Below are 23,333 nucleotides of genomic sequence, written 5' to 3'. Positions count from 1 at the left end.
CTTTATTATTCTGCAAAGTTCTACAAAAGAAATTAAGGAAAGAATAATTGTAAATATCCACACTCAACTGACAATTTTGATTCTTATCTACATGTGATTTAAATCTGCCTCTTTATCCATTCATTCTCATTTTTAGAATTTTATAAAAGACACTCTAAGTTTAAAAGTGGCTTATGCAGGTATACATAGATCTAAAAGGAATACAATCTCTCATGCCAGTCTGTTAAAATATTATTCCTGTGTAGTACTCAAAAATCATAGAATAAAAGATCAAGGTAGCACAATGAAAATCATAATGAAAAAGCAAAAGCTTAAAACCTGTGTAAGCACTCTTCACTAAAAATCCAGAGTTCAAGTACTAGTAATAAATAGGCACTGGATTCTTTCCCTCGTTTTGGAAATTCCAGCCACATACATCACTGGGACATAACTGCTTTCAGAGCCATCATCACACATTAGTATAAAGCAAGACATTACAAATATAATAACTACTAATTCTAGAAATCTGTGTGTGAGCTGTATCTTATTTCAAGAGCACAGCAAGGTATCCACCATATATGCTTGCCCCACTAGCTTTTCTGAGGCAGAACTGAGGAAAAACATGTAAGCCAAAATTTGCTTTGAGCCAATCCTAGATAAGAACTCAGTAAAGATCTCCTCACAGAAGGATCCTGTGGCTCTTGTAATTAGAACACAACTTTGACATTTTTGCTGTGTGTAGGTGCATCAGAGCCTTTGGTCCACTCAGTGGTCAGGAAACAACAGATGCCATTAAATTAGAACACCTGACCTAGGATCTTTTGACAATTATTTCTGGTCCTATTCAAATAAAAAGGAGAAGAGAAGGGACAGTGAAGCTACCTGGATGGAGTTTCCCATAGTTTGTTTGGGTACTGGGAATTGAACCCAGGAATGCTCTACCTATCACTACTTCTTTTTAATTCTTCTCATTTTTTTTTTTTTTTAATTTTGAGACAGGGTCTGGTTAAGTTGTTCAATCTGGCCTTGAATTTGCAATCCTCCTGCCTCAGTCTTCAGAATCACTTGGATAACAGGTTGTGCCACTCTACCCAGCCCACAGTTTCTTTTTATTTATAATAGCTATATTTTCATGAATCAATGCTGGTTTTAATAAAAGTCTAAATGAGTTAGCAAAAAAGAAAAATGAGATTTTAGCATGTTTCTATTAAGATAATATCTTGCCTATCCTAAGTATTATACAAGTTTAACACAGCTGAATAATTAAACAAATTCATTGTCAAAGCCAGGGAAGAACAAGAAAATTTTAAGAAAAGGAAATCATTATACACACTAGAGAGAGTTTGGGAAAAATAGATAATAAATCATATTGTGAGACTTAACAAAACTCTTGTAATATTGATTATGACATCTCCCCTAAAGATTGCCTTGCCTAATCTTATGTAAAAATGCTTTCTTAAAGTCCCCAAAATTGCCAGTTTTGTAGAAGCCCTCTCAAAAACAGAATACTCTCACTTTACTAAATAGAAACAAAACACAACAAAAAACAGGATGATTTACTTCACAAGGCTTTCTGGTAAAAGATATTTTCAGAGATCCTCTTCTTTCCAGTTAAGACTATAGGTAGAATCTACTTTTATTTAATAACAAATTATGAAATTCAATATTAAACAATTATTTTGAATCCCAACAGACAATTGACTATAATTCTGCTTTACTGAAATGAGGTTGTTTTGAATAAGGTAAAGGAAATTGAATTGAGTCCACTATTATGCCCAGAACTGCACTAGGTACTTCACATGTACACATATACATAATTCTGTAAGGTGGATATTTTATACTTATTAGATAGGTGAGGAGAGAAGACTCAAGGAAGCTAAAGACTAAAATCCAGAGCCAACCCCTATGCCCAAGCACCTTCCCCTACCATCATGCCTTCTCTAAAACAATGTTTTATGAGACATATAAGCATCTTCAATTTGATATTTTTTTAAAAAAACTAATACTATATTTTCATAAGATTTGCCAAATTTACAATAATATTTCTTATTTAAAATTGTAAGTGCTTGCTTGACAAGCTATAAAGAAGAAAATAAATATCATTTATAATTTCACCATCCTGAGATATTCACTTCACCCTGTGCTATACATACATTTTCTACACAACTGGTATGTGAATTACCTCAATAACATTACACATTCCTGTTCTTTAATTTGTCTGTAGTATACAACTGAGCTATTAATTCTGCATTATTTCACTAGAATTTGTACTTTATTTTTAAGCTGATTTTCTGTGGGATAAAAATACCATTACTAGTGTTTTTTAATGACATTAAAGATGTTTAAAACTCTATGCGGATAAAAAGCAAGCTATATAGTTCTGAAACTATGTCCACAAAATGCATAAGTCGTCCTTGTTTTCTTTTTTAAACTTTCCCAAGAAGTTGCATTACCTCCTACAACAATCATGATTTCAAGGTTAAAAGATTAAACAGGTACAGGCAATAGGTCTCAATCTTACTTACAAATTAAAATCATATTTAATTTCCTTGATAAAATTACACCTGCTTTTGATATGTTATACTAAAAATACCTGCAGCATTTGGGAGGGTTGGTGAAATGTTCTTAGATATTTGCTGACACTCACGACGGTGATGGTCATCGAACAGTACTCAAAAGTTAAAATAAGAAGTTACCAGTAACTTTGCAGAAAGTCCCAGAGCCATTTATTTACTTCTGGCTTAAAAACGTACTAGATTTAAGTAACTTGCATTCAGATTGGCAAGTTGAGATAATTAAAATTAATGCTATATTTTATAGCCCTCTTAGGGAAATCAAATACCTATCTACTATGAATTATAAAGATACCAACTATCATTCATTTAAAAAAAACAGTCAATTTTAAGATAGAGACACTATACAGTGGGAAGTCTGGGTTTTAACTACCAAAGCAATCTCCTTTGCATACATTCTGATAATATAATCTGAGTATCATACCCAGTAAACCCTTTCTCAACATGGTAGCAACAGACTATATTTCAAAGATTGCAATTCAATTAAGTGATACTCCTGAGTGAGGAAAAATTGGATTCTATTGGTATAAAAATTGTTTACCTGAATTTTATTTTTGTGGTGCATGTTAATGGTTATTTCTGACTCACCTACTAAGTTTCTTGGAACTTGTATGACATCTTCAGCAAATTCAAGAAAGCTTCTAGCCTTTTTCACTGCATCCTGATCCTAATAAAAAGGGAGAAAGTTTCAAGACAAAATGATCAACCAGCAGCAACACTGATTTGGGGCAGGGGGCTAGTTAGTAAAATATTTACCTCTCCATAAATATGAAACGTGCAGGTATCTTCATCTAGATCAATAGCAGTGACCCCAGGTACTTTTCTAGCTTGCTGAATATTAGCACCATGAGTACCAATAGCTAGACCCATCAGATCTTCTCGTACAATAAACTGTTCATGAAACCTTGAGGCAAGCTGCCTTGAACTCTGAAGAGAAATACACATCTGATGAATATGCTTTATCAACTATTAAGACAACTGTATTTAGGTCAGCCATGTAAATTATCTTGACCCTGTATATTAGGGGCCTATAAATTAGTTTCAGTTGAAAACTAATTTTAGAAAAGATCTCCCACAGCATAAGTACTTTTTAGGTTATTACTGAAGGTCTATGCCATTTGATATTAAAGGAAAGAGCTTGTCGACAATTTTCCAAGGTAACTTTTGAAAACCTATTTGCAAGGCTGCCTTAGTTAACCAATATCAACAATTCAGCAATTAAGAAGCAGATCAAATGTTCCCAAATAAACACCAGCTCACTGGATCTGACAGACTCAATATTATTTAGGCAAAAACACTGAAAATTTCATCCTTATAGAACATTTTATTTTTTATTTAAGGATATTATTTTTCTTCCTAGAAATAGTACATATTTAGGACTTAGTATCACTAGGTACTGTGTTCTAAACATCCCTCTCTTTAAATGATGGCATCAAAAGAACATATTCCCTTTTCTCCAAACCTAAGAAAAGGAATTTTAAGACTTGCTGTCATAGAAGTTAAATTGATTACAGCATGCCAAAGATTTAAAACTTATCTCACATATGCATCTGAAACCTAAAATTAGAGCAGAGTCTGTAAGACCTTGTGATCTGGATCCACAAGTATAATGAGCTCTTTCAAATATATTCAGTAATGACAAAACTAAATTCCACTGATACCCCAAACTTGTGGATAATCACTGTCTTTTAAATAGTATATAAAATTTTAATGTTTAGTTCTATCATGCCATTAATGCAAACCAAACGTATTAGTGGCTCATGTTGAAAATGGGAATTTCTTATAGGAATATGTGAATCTCTTTAATATTAGTAGTGAAGGAAGATAGGCATGCACACTAGTTCTCATTATTCAACACACCTGATAATTGAATGAATATACCTAAATGTAAATAATTTTATAAGTACAATTTCCATTTTTTTTTAGATTAGAGTAGTAAAATTCATTAAATATTTCTAGGACTTTCCAAGAAGTCATGCTTTTTGAGTACGGGTTCATTAACCTGGTTCCTTCTTTTCACTGATGATTCACTGATAAATGGTAAGCCAAAGATATGGTAATAGAGCATTTAAGAAGAGGCATATGCGTATATTTTATAATACTCACAATAAAAGTAAGAAGGCTGCTCTGGCCTATAAATTATAAGACAATCACTAAAGAAACCACAAAATTGTGAGCACAGGGATATCGAGAAAGAATGAGAAAAACAAAACAAAACAAAAAACAACCAATCAAACAGACCTCCATGGCCATAAGGAAAACAAAGTAAAATTTTCCTCTCTTGCTAACAGTTCAGTAATCACACATCAAGTTAGAATGTATCAAATTTTGTAGGGTTTTACAAGAATATAGTCTTGACTACCTTCTCTCCAAAACTTCAGTTTGGAACTTCTTTTATATATATATATATATTTCAACTGATGCTTTCCCCCTGATGAAATGAATAATGATAAGGAAATCTGGATTTTGACAGTAATCTACTTGAGTTGGCACATTGAACCATAATCCATTTAGTTTCTATGGTAATGGATGGAAATACTAGACTGTTATCAATGAAAATAAATGTATGATGATGGAAATTATAGGAGAATTAATAAAAGTAGATAAAATGCACCTTAAGAGACGAAATAGTAAGTAAGGGAAATAGCCTCTGGCAGGAATCTGAAGACAGGAGTTTTAAAGAATGACAACCAATTAGAATGAAGAAGTTCTATACCCTTTTAAACAGAGATAAACATACATAATGAAAGGAATATGATTAGATATTTTAATAATTTCTAGTACTTTAATGATAACATGTTATATGGAAGAAGCATTACCTCATTTTATTAGCAGCTTTGACAAACTTACAGTAAAAGTGCATTGACCAGAAGTCCCATCAAATATATGAACTGCTTAATTTTGAAACATTAGGCAAGAAAACTTTACTATGATTATGATTCATACAATTTAGCTTTCTAAGCTAAAATGAATTATTAAGAAATACGAAATGAATGACAAGCTGCCCATATTCAAGTTTTGGAATTATACATTTTACTCAAGGTAGCCTTACAAGTAGTGCTAGGAAAAGTGACATACCTCCAGCTGCTTACTAGCTTCTTCATTTCTCAGTATCAGAGACAACTTAGTGCGCAGACTTCGAAAGTGCATGTCAATCAACATATGTGCTCGCTTTGAAGTGACTTCATTGATGGACTAAATGATTAAGTTAACAACGTTATTATCAAAGCAAATTCCCCAAGTGAAATAAACCAAAAATAGACAACTTGGAAACACTCACCAAAATGACAAGCTGATAATTTTCTGGATCATAAGTTACAGAGAAGGCACCAACTGCCTTTTTAAAGTCCTTATGTGCCGATTCTTTGGCACACCTAGAAATAAAAAGAAACCCATTGTTGAGTGATTACTAACTACTGACAAAAATATATTCAGATTTATTACTTAGGAGAATCATGGATTCATATTAAATTTTATTTATGCAAAATACATTATATCCATTTAAAAGATTAGTTCCTTTGTTGTATATCTTGAAACAGTCAAATCAAACACTTGATTTTATTTAAAAAAAAAAGAAAAAAAGAAACATTTATGTTCTAAAGGAATTACTTGTGGGTTTAGATTACCAAAGGAAACATATTTAGGGGAACCACTCTTCTCTGTAGGCTTTCCAATTTTGGTTACATATAAGTCAGCAGATTCCTTGAGTCAATATTTAAAAATTTATGGGGATAGCTACTGGGTATCCAATTTTGTTTTGGTTTTCCTTTAAATTTGAAGGAAGTAAAAAAGAAGTATGAATGAGAAGGCAGAAAATTTACATATAAATACAACCTCTAGAATAAAAAAGGGTTTCTATGTATTCTGATCTGCAATTTATCTAAGTTGGAGTATGTCCAAATCAAACTTACTATATGCCCTTGATAAAATTTTTAAAAAGTAATCTCTTTACTGAAGTCTTTAGCCATTACTCCATATCAAATATTATAAACATATCTTCAATCTTTTTTAACTCTGCTTAGTGCATATTTATTTAAAAATATTTTAGCTAAAGGGGAAAAATCTGGAGAAACTTTCATAGTCTAGAATTTGATTTGTCAAAATCGTAATATTTGTTTTTATCAGTTCTGAAATCTTGAAATTTACAAAAATGTTAGTTTATTTTACAAAACAAATATATGTTATGTACATTAGTTATGTATATCTAGCCAACTAAGTTTAAACAAGCACCAAGTCTGGCTGTGATTATATAACTAGAGAAAACAAAAAAAGTTATTTTCCAATTACTTTTCAGACCAAACCATTTTTTGCCAAAGCTTACTGAACTTAAAAATTGACTTGTACTATTTTAAAATTTATATTATTTTAAATTCACTGCATATCATCTGCATATTCTCACCATTTCTTGTGTATAAACTTACATTTGTCTTAAGTCTTCTGGCACCTCAAGTTTGATCTTATGGAAAGTATCTTTTGTAGCAGGTTTGTTTGGATTAACCGATCGTAGACGCTCAATCGTGACAATTTCATTGTATGTAGCATCACATGCTGCATATTCTATCACATAAAACTGAGAAATACATAAAATCATTCCTGCTCACAGTTTTAATTTTTTTAAATCAAGAGCGAAAACTTATACCTATTGAATTATTTTCAAAATAAATTCTTTATAGAAAAAAAATCAATAAACTTAAATATACTGAACATATAGAGAAAACATTATAGAAAAGTGACTCAAATTTGGTATTAATTCAAATACAAATTCAAACTGAAATGTAGTGTCTGGGTTTAGAGAAGTATAAGAAAAAAATTTAAATTAGCATTTTCCTACCTCACCCTTTATCATCCTCACTTTAGCTAACCACCAACAGCAAGGCTCTTTTTCATTTGCTCTGGAATAAACCTACACAAAAATTGCAACACAGAATATTTATGATTAACATAATATAAAAATTTATACATTATCAGACATTGAGGAAATTTTCTTAAAATGCCTGTCATTAAATCATATGCCATATGCTTTCAAACAAATTGTATCCTTGTCTCTACCCTGAGCTAGACAAAGATACATAATCAGAAACTACCTGAGATTGCCTGGGAGCTCCCTGTTAAAAGCAGTTCACCTAGTTCTTTGTTCTACTTCAGTAATACTCAGTACTCTGAACATGCATGCTTAAGAAAGTCTTATTGTTCATAAATGTGGGCACTTTCCTTAGCTACCTATTGAACTACAAAAATGTATCTAAAATGTACAAACTTGCTTTTGTTTTATTCAGATAAGCAACTAAACTAATCAGAAGTTACTGACTATGGCCTACTGCCTTGTCACTAACGGGTAAGATCACTAACTGACCAACCACTCAGCCCACTAGGGATACCACCCTGTCCTCCTTGTTTTCTGAGGACTAAATGGACAGATCCTTGGTTACTGTTGGGACTCCTGCCTCCTCTCCACTAAAAAGGACAAATCCACGCTGGCAATCTTCTGGATATCACATTCCTGCTCTCTCACACACTGTGGACCAGTTCTTCTAACCGATCTCTCTGGTGACCACTTCAAAGTTCACTTACGATGTGCAGCATGGAACCTTTGGTGAAGACACTAGCAAATCATGGTTAATAGGAAAAGAAACAATACAATATATATGTTGAGAGATAGAAATACTCAGAAGCAGAAAGTAGAAGCAGGGAGGACAAGAGGGGTAGAGAGGAAAGGCCCCAAGAGGAGAGAGAGGTACCGAATCTAAGGTTGACAAGCAGGTCAAGGCTCAAACTTGTCTCCCTTTTACAACTAGAGTTAATGGTTATATAACTTAACGTACCTTTCCTTCTGGCCTCCACTGCTCTCTAGACTCTGCTCTAGCCAAAGAAATAACCTGAACTGTTACGTAATACAGTGAGGTTATCCTAGCAACAGCATCTCAATGACTTCCACATGTCATGTGACTACAGAGAAAAACAAAAAGGTCCACTTTACCCCTTCAGCAAACACTATTATGAGTACTACTGATACAGACAGACCAAAAGACTTGGCCCTTGTTTTCAGAGAGCTTGTAATCTTCTGGGTAAGTAGACAGTGAAAAGTCTTGAAATATAGATAACATTTCTGTTCCCTATTATGATCCCTTGCAAAATCAAGCCCCATTGCTTATACCTAGCAAGTATTCAGAACATGTTTGGTAAATAAATAATACTTTATTTATATTTTTAAATTATAGAAAACGAACCAGGCCTGGACATTGAGACCTTCCCTAATTACTCTCTAAAGTAGCAGTCCTGCGCCTATATTACCTTTCATCTCAGCTTTTTTTTCCTTCATGACTTTCACTTGCCATGATAATAGCTATCCTCACTAGAATGTGACCTTAACAAAGGCTGAGACTCTGTCCTGTTTTGTTGCACCTTTGGTACCTAGAGTAGAAAATAAGAATTCAAGTAGAAGGACCTAGTACCATTTTGCCTTACCTCTACATATGTGCACTTAGTTGCTTTCTTCATATTTTAAATACAAATGAAGTTACAGTTACTAATAAGGCATTATGCTAAGTGTTATGCAGAAAAAAGAGAAGTAGCTCACAATGAAATATGAAAGGGTAGGAAGGAAATGGATGCTACTACACAAATTAACACAAAGGAGATTATAAGTGCCTTAAATACAAAACCAATTTCTAATGAACAGAGAATCATAAACACAATGATTCTGATCATGTGCTAAATCTCCATAGCAACTTTTAGTCAAACAGCTCAATGGCAGATGACCAGGTTGTTCACAGTATATTCTATGAAAAAGATTTTATCCATATGTATCAACTGAGAGCTGTAGGTTTTAAAAAAATACATCAGGAAAATTCACTGCTACAGAAATAAATTTCAGGTCACCGCTCTATTAAACAGAATGATTTGTTTTGTTTGTAAAATAAATTTTCCTAATACATTTTGCTTAAAACAGGGATACAGTTATAAATAAACATTATTTAAATAAAAATTCACATATGGAAGTAAAGGGAAAAGTACTAATGGGCAAAAGAACTTGGGGCAGTGACTTTTAAAGACATTCCCTGAGGGGGGCTAGAGATGTTGGCTCAGTGCTAGAGCACTGACCTAGCATGTGTGAAGCCTTGAGTTCAATCCCCAGTACTTAAAAAAAAAAGACATTCCCTGAGTTCTACTGAAATAGACAACCTTAAGCATTGTATAATTTTATATTATTTCAAATCATTATTAAGAAGGGCCAGTCAAAAGCACATATCTACCTCAGTTATGAAACTCAAGGCAGCTTAAATAGTGCATAAAGCAAGGTAGAGATAGATATATAAAAAGCAAAGGCAAATTAAAAATTAAATACACAACTCCTTCCATACTTAATGTTATGGCAGGGGGAACTCACCTCAACTTCATCACTTTCATTTATATCTTTATTATAACCTACAGGTGGTGGGAATCTCACATCATGGAATGGAATCTGTCTCTCTGGCTGCCAGCTGAAAATAAACAAACATGGAATTATTTAACATGCTTTTGGTGTGTAAATCTAACAGTGACCTCACTGCCACTAATTTTTGATTAAGTGTAACCCTCGATTTCTAGTTTAAAGAAGCAAATGCTTTTAAAATGGCCAGTTTTTGCTGAGTATAATGGCAATATAGACACATTTCAACAAAGTCTGCATGCAGCATAGCAGCCTTGTACTTCCACTTGGAATATTTCTCTAAACACAATAGATCAACAATTTTTATTTTCAAAAAAAGTCTTTCTTCAATAATTTCAACTTCTACTAGTTTTAAATATTAAGGACAGAAATTTCCTTTGATGCTTAAATTAAATGTTAGTATCAATAACTGTTAGTAATATCATCAACATACTTGTACTTGCAAAGGAATTTTAACCACATTCCAATAATCAAAGAAACTGCCCTCTAATTCCCAAGCAAAATGGGGCAGTCAGCACATTAGCAATTCACAACTCACTTTTCCCCCTTTAAATTTTAGATCCCACGAGGCGGTCAATTCCATGGGTAGCTGGCTGCTGATCAGAATGACGTATCAGCATGCACTGGGTTGGTGGGGGTCTCCTAAACCACAGAAACCCGATGGAGATAGCCTATAGGAGTTCAATTAAGTTGTCTATTTTTTGTAATTTAAAATGATAAGGAAAACTTTGAAAGATACCAACTTATTCTTTCATACCCAAAAAGATTATAAATTATTAAAAGAAAATTTGTAAAACACTGGAGGATTCAACTTCTGGAGCAGTCACTTCTGGGTTCTTTCTGGGGTGTCTTATCAGCAAATATTACAATTTGTTCTATGTCTAAAGTCTACGTTATGTTAAGGGGCTTTCTTAGTAAAATCCTATTGAGAAAAGTGCTGATTTTTTTAAAAAGGATATAAGAGGGCAAGTGATTAAGTCAGAATTTGTAGACATCTGAATAGCACTGAAATTAGCAGAACCCTCCCCCTGACTTATTACACACACTTGAAAACTATAGAAACTTTTTAAAAAACAGTCTTTACTTGAGAAAAGCCTTTTTATACTAACTGAAAATTAGAGGCTTTAACATGTTACAAAACCATTAGTAAATTTGTAATGCATGTAATAATGCAAAATATAATTTTCTTGATTCCAATGAAGGAAAATTATTTAAATTCTTAAGTGTATAGAGATAAAAATTCAAATTCATTATTTAAAAATGTGAAATATGGAAGGTAAAAACAAAGCACCTAAAACAATCTGGTATAATAGTAAAGCAGTGTTTCTTTATGACTGACAGGAAAGGAAGAATAAATCTCAACTAAAGTTCTTTGAAACACTGTTCAAACATTCTCCAAGAAGACAAGGAAAAACTGATGCTCTACTTCAAATTCTCAGGACTACAGACACAGCTTGAAGAGATACTTTTATGCAGATGTGATACAGGAGATAAATAATTAGGAGGGGAACAGAATAATTTTATATTTACAGTAGAAATCTGGTTGAAAAATCAAAGAGAACTGATCTGATAAATTAATGTATAAACTAGACACATTTTTGACATAAATGAAGGTAATGAGTATTTGCTTAATACTGTAAATTACAGAGAAACTAACTCTCCTATTATGGCAAACAGTGTTAACCTAGTAAAGGGATAAGAGTATAACTGCAAGAAAAATTACTCTCCAAGTTATCAAAGATTCCTCCATTAGAGGTATGATAATATTGTCGCCTACTATACAACCAGATACTCAAAAAAGAAAAGTGGCAAATGCTGAAACTTTGGGGTTTAGGTATGCAAAGAAAAAGACATTCTATTATTCAAACTTGTATTGTGGACTGAGATTACCAGGGAACAGGTTTGGATATTCTCAACCCTTTTACCTCCATCTCTCTAAATGTGTCTCAGGCATCTAAGGATACTACTACTTTGTCCTGCTGCTAGCTAAAGAACCAACTTACAATCTAATTACAAGAGTTGCTAGACACTAAATGCAGACTTGCACTTAATTTTTTAGAGCATGTTTTTATTTATTGCTCAGTACATCTGGGTCATGTACTACATTTTAGCAGATTTATTGAGAAAACAGTCATAAATCATATAATCCACCAATTTCAGTGTACAATTTAGTGGCTTACAGTATGTTCACACATATGCACAATCATTACTAGTAATTTTAGAACATTTTCATCATCTCAGACAAGTACTAAGCAGGCACTAATCAATTTTCTGTCTCTACATATTTGTAGCCTGCTTTTGATATACTATTACTTCTCTTAGTACATAAAAACCCAAACTACTAACTGTTGGTCATTTATCAGTATTCAGCAAAATCCCAAAATTGTGACCCCACTTACACTTTAGTTTATAGGTACTTTAGTATATTGAACAATTACTACGAAAATAGCCTTTGTTAGTATTCAAAAAATGTGTCAAAAGACTTGTGTCCCCCAATAAAATGTTAACATCTATACTTTAGTACAACTAATATTTCCAGATAAATATCTTTTATTTTCTGATCTAACTAAAGAATGCAGAAAAGATCTTATTATTATTGATTATAAATATATTAAGGTAATGGTAAATATGACTGTTTCTGATAAAATATACTAGACAACTAAAAACATTAGTTTTAGATTTAATGTTACAAAATCCAGATGATTTTGTGACCAATATCCATAAATCCCTTCATTTTCATCTTTTACAAAAATTACAAATATTCCTATTTACTAATACAGAAGATTCTGGTTTCTTTTTCACAGTCAAAGAGACTAAATCAAGCATCAAGATTATACGATAGGGAGCTCCTAAGTCATTAACAAGAACAGTCATTCCACTGATTTAACAGTTGTTCAGGAACTTCTTGGTCAGTAATATGAAAAAACATTCAGACTAGACTTGAATTTTAAAGATAAAAAGCAAACAGAGAAATCATCATAAAATATTACATGATCTGAACATTAAAATTATATATTAAGACACTTACTTGTTTTCAAATGAAACTGTTATTGAATCCTCATGAACATCCTTTACAAATGCCTGTAAAAAAAAACACAATTAACTCAAGACCATTTTTAGTTAAATTTTAGAGATACCAAACATTCTATGCTGAAGAATAAAACAGAGCATTGAGGAACACTTTTTTTTTTTTTGAGGTTTATTCATCCATTTATCACGTCTATATGGCCACCTACTACATGGTGTACTCTAGGAATAGAAACAGTTCAAACACTAAACAAGAAAAATTGCTCCACAGAGGTCAGAATCTCATAAGAGTTAAGTACAATGAAAATTACAATGTGGTGGTGAGTATAAAGTTGGAAGTACACTTTGGAATAGTATTATTCAAAATTGAGAAACTTGTTCCAGGGGCTGGGGTTGTGGCTCAGCAGTAGAGTGCTCACCCCGCACATGTGAGACTCTGGGTTCGATCCTCAGCATCATATAAAAATAAATAAGTAAAATAAAGATATTGAGTCCAACTACAACTAAAAAATAAATATTTTTTAAAAAGAAACTTGTTCCAGAGCCATATGTCAGCCAGCATAGATGTGTTGCAGTCTATGAACAAATGCTATTTCCTTCCTATTGACCTTCGCCTCTTTTCACCTAGTTATCTTCTATCGATTTTTCAGGTTTCAATACAGATGCCCCTTTCTATGAAAACCTAGACTAGGTTAAATCCCTATCCTCTGCTTTCTCAGCATTCTGTGCTTATCCCTACTATAAGCTTACTCCACTATATTATTGTTCATTTTCTCACTAACAGTAATATTGGGTGTTTTGGGGTCTTATTTACTTACACTATGGATTGAACCTAGGGGTGCTTTACCAATGAATACATCCCCTTTCTTCTTCTTCCGTTATTTATTTATTTTTTGACAAGGTCTTGCTAAGTTGCTGAGGCTGGCCTCCAACTTACTATCCTCCTGCCTCAGCCTCACAGAGTTGCTGGGATTGCAGGCATATGCCACCATGCCACCAGGTCTTATTTTATTTAGTTATTTTCCAGAGTGCCTAGTATTAACTCAATGATTACTTACTAGGTACTAGGCAGATAACTGCCTAAGAAGTTGCTCTCCCAGCCCTGAGAAAAACTGTGTGTGGTGTTGGTGGTAGTAGACTGATAAGGGAAACTTATTGAAAGAGGTCAGGTTTCTACTAAACCTCAAAGAATAAAGGAAGAATTAGCTAACCAAGAGAATGTAGGATGCAGAAGCATTCTACCAGGTCAAAGAGGCAGAAAGAACAAAAGCTCAGACTATGAGAAACAGCTTTAAGTGTGATAGAAATAAATTCTTTATCAACAAGGAAGTCAAGAAAACTCAATGGGGAAAGAATAAGTGTTTTCAATAAGTGGTGTTGAGAAATTGGATATCCATGCAAAACAATAAACTTTGAACTTTACCTCACACCACATAGAAAAATCAACTAAAATACATCAGATACCTAAATGTAAGGGCTAATGCTATGAAATTCTTAGGGAAAAACATGAAAACCTTGTGATTTGAGATATTAGATATCCATATTGGTTATTCGAAAGAAGATTAGTTTGGATTAAGACCATTCTTCAATGTCTGGACTCTCAGTAACTGGCACAATTTCTAGCATATAGTGGGCATCTTATAAATGTCTTGATAAACAAACATGTCTTCAAAAGTCTGATGCAAAAGGATTCTTTAAAATATGAAACTCCCTTTAATATCAAATTAAAGCATGTGAGTCAAACATTAACTAACAGTTACTAAGAAAAAACTATGGAAGCTGAGTCAAGACCATGGAAAATACTGATATGGAAGCAATTTATAAACAGAGACACTAAACTTTGGCAATAATTACAGGATGAATAAAAATAAAGTTATGTGTAAAAGAAAGTTTCCTTGTAAGAAAGATAAGGGTGGACTACCATGGCATCTCTGTGTTCTACAATACCTAAGGTGGGTAAATTATTAAATTATTTTTAGGTTAGGTGTGGTATATATCCTTTTAGTTACTGGTTTAAAGGGGAAGAAACCCACATTTTCTTGCCATCATTCTGATCTTGCCTTTTTTTTTTCTTCTGGTACCAGGGATTGAACCCAGGGACACTTAACTACAGAGTCACATCTTTTTAAAAATATTTTATTTAGAAACAGGGTCTCCCTGAGTTGTTTAGGGCTCACTAAGTTGCCAAGGCTGGCTTTGAACTCAAGATCCTCCCGCGTCAGCCTTCTGGGCCTCTGGGATTACAGGCATGCAGCACTGAGCCTGGCTGATCTTGCTTATTTTTCCTCAACTATAATTAAATTACCAACATTATCTATTTTGAAAACTATGGGCACGATATTTTGGAATACACCAGATTTTTCATAATGGTACATGACCCAGTGCTCTAAAAGGTTGTTTGCCTATTACTTCAGCAACAACGTGGCTTGATACTGAGTTAGAGATACATGAGTTGGTCACTCAGGCTCTAACATTTTATAAAGTATGTTATAAAAATTATGGAGAAAGGGGAAGATCCTCCAGCCCCCATTTCTCCCTTGTCTTTACATGACAGCTAACACCAAATTAACAATCTACATTTGGAAGATGGTGTTAGACCACTGACTAAAGTTAAGACTCAGCTGGGCATCATGGCACATGCTTATAATCCCAGCTTCTCAGAAGGAAGAGGCAGGATGATCATGAGTTCAAGGCCAGCCTTGTGAACTTAGAGAGCCCTTGTCTCAAAATAAAATGAAAAGGTCTGGGGATGTAGCTCAGTGGTAAAGAGTCCTGGGTTCAGTCCCAAGCACCAATAAAATAAATAAAGTTAAGATTCCTGTTAGATGAGTGATCCCTTATTTCCTACAAAGGGCCACTGCTTCTGTCTCCATCCTTGTCTAAAGTTCTATAATGTTTGCATGTTCTGGCAGTGATTAACATTTGTTCTTTACTGTAAATAATATGCTAAAAATGGTAAATCCTGTTGTCAGAAAACAGAACCTTGTTATAGCTGGGTGAAGCACTATTCTCAGTAAGTCAAGTGACTTCCAAGTACTGCTGCCCTTGTCTAAATCTGTGCTATCATTATAGTTACAGGTTACGTGTTATTTACATTAAAATTAATTAACATTTAAATCATTCTCCCATTCACTCTTGCCACATTTCAAGTGCTCAACAGCAACATAAGGCTCAATGGGTGCTATAGTGGATAGCAATGACTTAAAACATTTAATGCTGTTGATTTTTCAGACCCATCAAAGAAGTCCTTTAGTCAGATTTAGATTTATTAGTACATTGCTCTTTACTTATTTTTCCTTACTTGCCTAAAATTTATTGCCCAGTTTAATCATACTTATTCACCACACTGCCTATTTCCTAAAATCAAATATTCCCTCAAAGGAGGAAGATCGCAAGTATTGACTATTAAAAAAAAAAAAGAAAGAAAGAAAGAAAAAAAGCTTTCATAGACTCTGAATGCAATTCCGGATGTAGAGTGTCAGAAATGGTTTGAGTAATCATCACAGCCAACAAGCCTGCTGCCTTTGAGTTAATGAGGCTTATCTGTATATAGATATTTGCATGATTGTTTCAAAATCAGTCATTTCTAGTCAATGTTTGCATATTAAATGAATACCGAAGGCATATAATACCTTCTGGTTGCTGCTTTAGTAAGTAGAATAAAAGAAATTGATCAGTAGTCTCTAGCCTGTGTGTGTGTGCAAACACACACACACACACACACACACCCAGCCACCCACCCACCCACCAAGGACAAGTATATCCTGTGAGTGTAAAATGTTTCACTAAAGCATCACTCCAAGAGTTCCATATCTCTCTACATTTCCTCATACTTTCTCCAACAACTCTCCTTTTGTCCCTGCCCTCTCATACCCGCTCCAGCATCCACACTCATAGTCTTGTTCTCTAGCTGCCTCCAGAGTACTATCATCCCACCTACCAACTTGAAAACTACATTTTGCTGTGGTCACTACCAATCAGGCAAAGTTTGTAGAGAAGACAAGCTAAGGAAGATTCCCGTGAGGCTTCCAAAATGTAGCAGATTTCATGAGAAAAATATGATTCTTTCTTATTTGCCCTGATCAAAAGATAACACAGATATAGATAAAACAGTATTAAATGAAAGCACAAAGGGAGTTTGACTATATTGTATGAAAGCTAGGGTTGTAACTGGGGTTATTGAACACAGTTAACCTAGGTTCAAAATATTAGCTCTGAATCTAACCTAGGTTCAAAATATTAGCTCTACCACATTATAGCTGTGGTAATCTCCAATAAGTGATCTCCAATCATGAGCAGATTCCTCATTTGCAAGTTAAGAACTGGACCAGCCTAAAGTTGTTATGAGTAATAACATCATACACATAGGTGACAATAAATGATAAAAGGAAGAGAGGCATATTTCATCAAAGATGCAGAACCATAAATGTTTTGGATTTGCAAAAGTAACCTTTCAACAAAAGTACACATTTTAAAAAAGGCTTTAATGGGGCTGCAAAACCAGGAGCCCCTGTCTATGACCAAAGACTGTGGTCTATGACCACAGATGTCATAGTCACTCAACAGTTTTCCTTAGAAGATATGACTTAGCATAAACCATGATTGGTGATATGGGAAAGTAAGTAAGTCTGAAAAAGAAGGATTTTAAAATTTGGATAGAAAAGGAAAAGGATATTTCCACAAAGACACTGAACACTAAAAGTTTATATTTAGATTTTGGAGGAAAAAAAAGTTAATGAAAATCTTTGGGATTTGAAAAAGGTGATAAAATACATTTAAAAACTGATACAGGTTTTTGACCAGAGGAATAAGTAGAAAATTTAAATCACTGATCCTGGGATCCCTGATTTACTGACAACTGAGCCAAAGAGGTAATCACAAAACCATACTTATAAAAGTGCGTAATGACTAGAGCTATCCAACTCAAACATTACATTACTGGGACTGAAGAATGAGAGTGAGAAAACCCATCTGTATTTGGGTAAACTCTTCGTTCTCCTATTATACCTCATACCCCTTAACTTGGTAAACTATCTTACAAATAGGAGTCACTGGTCACAAGAAAGATTAATGTATAGAGAAGTTTCCAGGTAAATCCCACCACTAAACACAAGTACTACATATCAGTAGGTTTCTACGGATGACAGCACATGCAGTCTTAAAAAATTGTTTTTAGAGAAAACAAGATTGTAAAATATCCCTCCTAGAATTGGAGACGATAGGAACACATGAAATGGGACAAAATAAGACTCCAACCCAAGGCTTCAAATATAAAGTGAGTTGTCACTTTGTATCCCTTTGTATACGGGCAGTAACAATGTAAAGAAACTTAACAGAAAGGGGAAAATACAATAATCCTCATCAACATTCCTTCCAACCATAGCACATACCCAGAATATTAGACTTCATATGGGCAATTCCCATAATTCTGAGAAAAATGATTCTTTCTTATTTGTCCTGATCAAAAGATAACACAGATATAGATAAAACAGTATTAAATGAATTAGTAATTTTCCCTGTGTTTTAATTTTTGCATACTTCAGTTTTATGAGCTCCCAGTGTAAGTAACAAAAGCAAATGTCCTGGCAGGGCCAAAGAATTCTAACTTTATCTTTCCTTAATAGGCATTCAAATAAAGAATTACAGTATAATATGTAAATATGCAAGAGTTAATAAAGAGAGCTGATATATAAATGGAACATTTTCTAATAGCTTGTATCACAGTAGAAAATGGCAACATAACCATACAATTGTAGTTATAGGATGCTAAGGTACTGTTACAGTAACAAATACAAAAATTACAATGAAATTGAAAACTGGGCAGGATATCAAATCCAATTAATTTCTTTAAGCTAAATTTCTTCAAGAAGTCAAATGACCGATTTCAAATCCCAGGTCTGAGCCTGAAGAACTCTGACACTTATTAGTAAATTACTTATCTAACTTCTATATACACCATTATATAAAAAGTGAGACCAACAGTATATCTCATGATTCTGGGGAAGGAATTAATAAATGGAAAGAGGTAAAGCACCTAGTACAGTGTCTGGTGCTTTGCAAACACTCAGCACCTGTTACCTATTATCATAATTATGATGCTAATCATCTCAGGAAACAGATTCCCATGTTGGGCAGGAATGAGAACTTCAAGTCCTAGACCATGGAATTTTGCATTTAATTAATAATTTTGAGGTTATTAAGAGTATGAAATTGGAAAATGTGCCATTCAAAGGGGGAAAGATGATGAATCCATGTATACAAACACTAAAAAGAGTATGTGGATTTTTAAGGATAAAATGTGGTTGACTTAATAATTCACTTCCTCAAAGTGCAGAATTACACATGTATGCAAAGTTAGCTGGGAAGAACTCAGAGAAAACATGAATGCACATTTATCTGCATTTTATGGAAGTGTGTAAATTTATAAACTTTATGCAAGTTCATTTGTAATAAAACTGATTTATAGCAGGCAATGTAGCTAAAACATGTAAGGCCACCAATGTCTTTAAATATTTCCTCTTGACTGTACATTTTACATTTCTTAGTTGCTAGATATAGTAATAATCCTCAGGAAATTAAAGTATGTCTTTAGATACCAAACTTAAAAAGTAAGATATATTAAAGTACAATCTGTAATTACAATTACAAATTAGCATAATGACACCATATTACTTTAATGAATGGATACTAGCCACTATATTTTCAATTTATCCATCTTTAGTAATTTTCCTACTAATGCATAAAACCTAGAAATATTTCTTAAGTATACATGCAGTACCTTCATACTGGAATGACATGCATCCTACATCTAAAATGGACTCACTCTGAACACATCAAAACTCTTAATCCAAAGAAAACCATATTTGGAGCAGATGGCCCTAGAATAAAGACTGTATTTTAACATTACTATTCGCTTAGGAAATGCTTTGTAAAGATTTTATGAGGTACAAGGCAATGTTTCTTCATATCTTAAATAAAATACCCACAGGGCTCTATAAGTAGTACTTGTGACCAACACTTTCTAAGTTAAAAGAAATATGTAAGCATTAAAGTAGTCACGCTGGTTGTTACTAAGTCTAACTTTTAAATTTTTCATAATAAATACCAAAGGCAAAAATGAAAAGTGAACAGAGCTGTGTCAATCTTAGGGTTTAGGCTTCTTGATTTTTGTTAATTCTGAAGTTTGAGCTTTAGCCAGTTTTTCAGAAAGAAATCATTCCTAGCATTTATTTTATCTAGATTATACTGCAAACTTCAACAATGTGCTCAGGAGAGACAGCACTCTACTTTGGAATATGGTACTTTGTCTTTTGTCAAAGTCTGAATTCATTTATTATGAAGCTGTTTGACTTATTTAGTTTTTGAAGGCTATTCTATCAATTTGTTGAACAAAGTTCCCATTTTACTCCATAATTGTAATATTTCTCAATAGTAGTTCATTTTAAAAAATTGTTCTTTACTTCCCATCTTTCCCGTCCACATCACCAGAAAGGCAACTCAATCTACAGCAATTTTCTAAGTCAGATGACTATTTAAAACTTTTTCATTATAGAAAATATTCTTCCATCAATACAGATCTTTGGGGGTTTTCTTAAAAATCAACCTTAATTAAATAAAACACAACAACACTTTTTCTACATACATTTGTTCGAGAATTAAATTTTCTGTCATGGAATCAAAGGTCAACCATTCTTTTTCATCCACCTTCAAATTAAGTAACTTGCTTTAAGAATGTGGGAGATAAAAAGCAAAAAGAGAGGATATTTCTTATATTCCAAGTCAGTCACTTTGCAAGCAAAATCACTACAGCCAGTAAGGTGTGTTACTTGTCTTCTAAGGCAAACCAGCTTCACCTTTTAGTAAGATTGGCATCTAAACTATCATAGATTAGAATACCGCTTAACTTTTAGTCCCTGCTCATAAATTATAGTTAATGCCAAATCTCTAGTGACCAAAACTACCAATCTAGGACCCAGAATGGTTCTACACAAAGTTACTCTAGTAAATTGAAATGAAAATTTTGACTGCAGAGTCAAATGAAACAATTCTGTATTGGTAAGTTTAAGGGCATAAATGTGGAGGGTTTTTTTTTTTTTGCCTTTTATTTTTTTCGAGAAGGTCATACCTTTTTGCTGAAAGTATGGAACTATTTGCATACTTTACTTTTTCATGAAATATATTTTTCTCCAACGTCCCCATAAAATTGACAAGCACAAAATATATACTGAAGTCACATATTGTCCTCTAGCCAAACATGCTCTACTGGAAACATTTTTCTATACGTTTGTAAATTGTGTTTCACAATGGAAATAGCTATTTTTCATGATTCCTTCCACGTGCATCTTCTGTTGCCAACAAATTGTAGTAAGGTTGGATATTACTTACAGAAGTTACATTCAAGAGGAGATGAGAATTTATAGATTACTAGATCTACAGGAAGAAGGTACAAATGCACGCACTATGGCTACATCCAAATATTTAAAAATTAAAGATATTAGCTGATATTCAATGAACTAAAAAAATGCAGTAAACTTACAAATGCCTATTTAAAACCACAACTAATACAGGCCACCGCAACTCTACAGAATCAAAGAGAATAAAAATCAAGTTCTTAAAAACAAAAAAATATTTCCAAACATCCCCTAGTAAAATTCCCTAGTAGTTATGCACTCCTAGTTAATTTCCTGAAGTTTCGTGGCATATATTCAGGTCTTTGAGGACTTAAATACAAAGAATTCTTTTAAGTAGCAAAGTTGCTAATGTTTTTAGGCGCTGAAGCATCTGGATTCCTGAATTTATCCCTATTTATAGAAAGGGAGGGGGTCCAGGAAAATTCCCGATGGCCAACTTCTTTAATGCATCGCTCAGATATCTTAAGGCCTTCCTGAAACTTTTAGGTCTAAAATTTTCTCTGAAATTCACAAAAACAGGCCACCAAAAAACAGTTGCCATTGTGATATGGTGCTGACTACTGCTTCTTACTAATCTTTCTCCACACCCCTCTTCCAGAACAGGGGCGCTCTCCCAAGTCCCAATGCTGGGCCAGAACACTGGATCCAAAGGAGACCTGAAACCCTCTTGGCGAGGCAGGAGGCAGCCCCGATGGAGCGCCCCCAGCTCCTCCACAACTACCCACACGTCAGGCCCGGATACCACCGACAGAGTACATTTGGGAAAGAAGGAATAAGCGTTTCCTGTCACTTAGAACCCATTCTGGCCCTTCCCGCCGGGATCTCGTTTGTACCTGCCGCCGGCCCTCGCCCATTTCTTTCCCTGGCGGGGCTTGGCCTCAGAAGGGCTCCCTCTTCTCCTTGCTTCTTTCTCATCCCGGTAGGCTCCAGGACCTCTAATCGGAGACCGAGCGGAGCTCCAGGGGCTTCCTACAGGCCCTAAGTCTAGTCCTTCCCTCGCAAACAACATCCCGCCGAGCGCGCCCTGGACACCGGGAGCAGCGCTCCGAAAGAGGGCCCCAGGCCTGCCTTCCTGGAGACACCGAGAAGAAAAGGGAGGGAAGGCAGGACGAAGATGGGGCCTGCCCTGGAGCCAAGTACCTTGTAGAAAGCGCCATTGGAGCCCCGCACCTCCACCACCAGCTCCTCCATCTTCTCTTCAGCCTTGTTCGCGCCGGGAGCCCGCCCCCGAGAGGTGGGCAGCGGGCGCTCAAGGCCCAGGCGCCGCCGCCGCCGCCGCCGCCGCCGCCGCCGCCGCGCTGCCGCACGCCCCCCGGCAGCGGCGCCGCCGTCACCGCCGCCGCCCGCGCTCGCCGTCGGCTCGCCGCCCGCTCTAAGGCGGCCCCTTCACCGGAAGTGAAACCGAAACGGAGACGAGCGCCTGACTGAGGCGGAACGCTCGGCCCGCTCCTCGTGTAAACAGTGAAACCGCGTCACGTGACTTATGCCGCCCCTCCCCCCGCGGGTTCGGCCCCCTCGGCCCCGCCCTCTTCTTCCTCACGGGCTGGGGAGGGCGCGCGTGCGCGCTGCTGGGAACTAGCTGGGACCCGGTCCGGCGTGGGGCGCGCGGGTTGGACGTGCGCGGGCTCGGTGGAGGGCGGGAAGGCGCGAAGGGCGGTGACAGGTCGCGCGGCCTAGCCTCCCTCTACTGGGGAGGGCCAGAGCGCCGATTTGTGTAGAGCTCCAAGGGGGCCATGGGAAAGGGCCTCCTATGGAGATCAACTGCATCCTGGGGCCAGGCAAGGATTAGACGGGGCTTTGATTTGGTTCACTTTTTTTTTTTTTTCCCCAAAGTAGCGCAGAGCCTGATTGAATTGGAGGTGGGACAAGAAAGGTGATGAATTAGATTTGAAAAGACTTTGAACTTTAACAGTG

General features: G+C 35.2%; 1 protein-coding gene across 11 annotated transcripts in view; it reads right to left on the bottom strand.

The window, feature by feature from the left end:
* Nucleotides 1-22,860, bottom strand: part of FMR1 (fragile X messenger ribonucleoprotein 1) — a 36,823-nt gene extending 13,963 nt beyond the window's left edge. For 2 of the 11 annotated variants that reach the window (XM_081276867.1, XM_081276868.1), the window contains exons 1-9: nucleotides 22,560-22,857; nucleotides 13,010-13,062; nucleotides 9,940-10,033; nucleotides 7,384-7,455; nucleotides 6,974-7,122; nucleotides 5,833-5,926; nucleotides 5,631-5,747; nucleotides 3,309-3,479; nucleotides 3,141-3,219 (exon numbers count right to left, since the gene is read on the bottom strand). In XM_081276867.1, the coding sequence (XP_081132993.1) occupies nucleotides 3,141-3,219; nucleotides 3,309-3,479; nucleotides 5,631-5,747; nucleotides 5,833-5,926; nucleotides 6,974-7,122; nucleotides 7,384-7,455; nucleotides 9,940-10,033; nucleotides 13,010-13,062; nucleotides 22,560-22,610 (880 nt within the window). In that variant the 5' untranslated portion in view covers nucleotides 22,611-22,857. Of the gene's footprint in view, nucleotides 1-3,140; nucleotides 3,220-3,308; nucleotides 3,480-5,630; nucleotides 5,748-5,832; nucleotides 5,927-6,973; nucleotides 7,123-7,383; nucleotides 7,456-8,374; nucleotides 8,499-9,939; nucleotides 10,034-10,519; nucleotides 10,653-13,009; nucleotides 13,063-22,559 lie in introns of all 11 variants that reach the window. The other 9 variants (XM_081276863.1, XM_081276862.1, XM_081276870.1 and 6 more) reach the window with 8 other exon arrangements.
* Between the last annotated feature and the right edge of the window lie 473 nt (nucleotides 22,861-23,333).

Source organism: Spermophilus citellus (genome assembly GCF_964194105.1).
Source record: "Spermophilus citellus genome assembly, chromosome: X".
NCBI lineage: Eukaryota > Metazoa > Chordata > Mammalia > Rodentia > Sciuridae > Spermophilus > Spermophilus citellus.
Note: the sequence above shows the minus strand (reverse complement) of the source record. Positions and strands in the feature narration are given on the sequence as shown.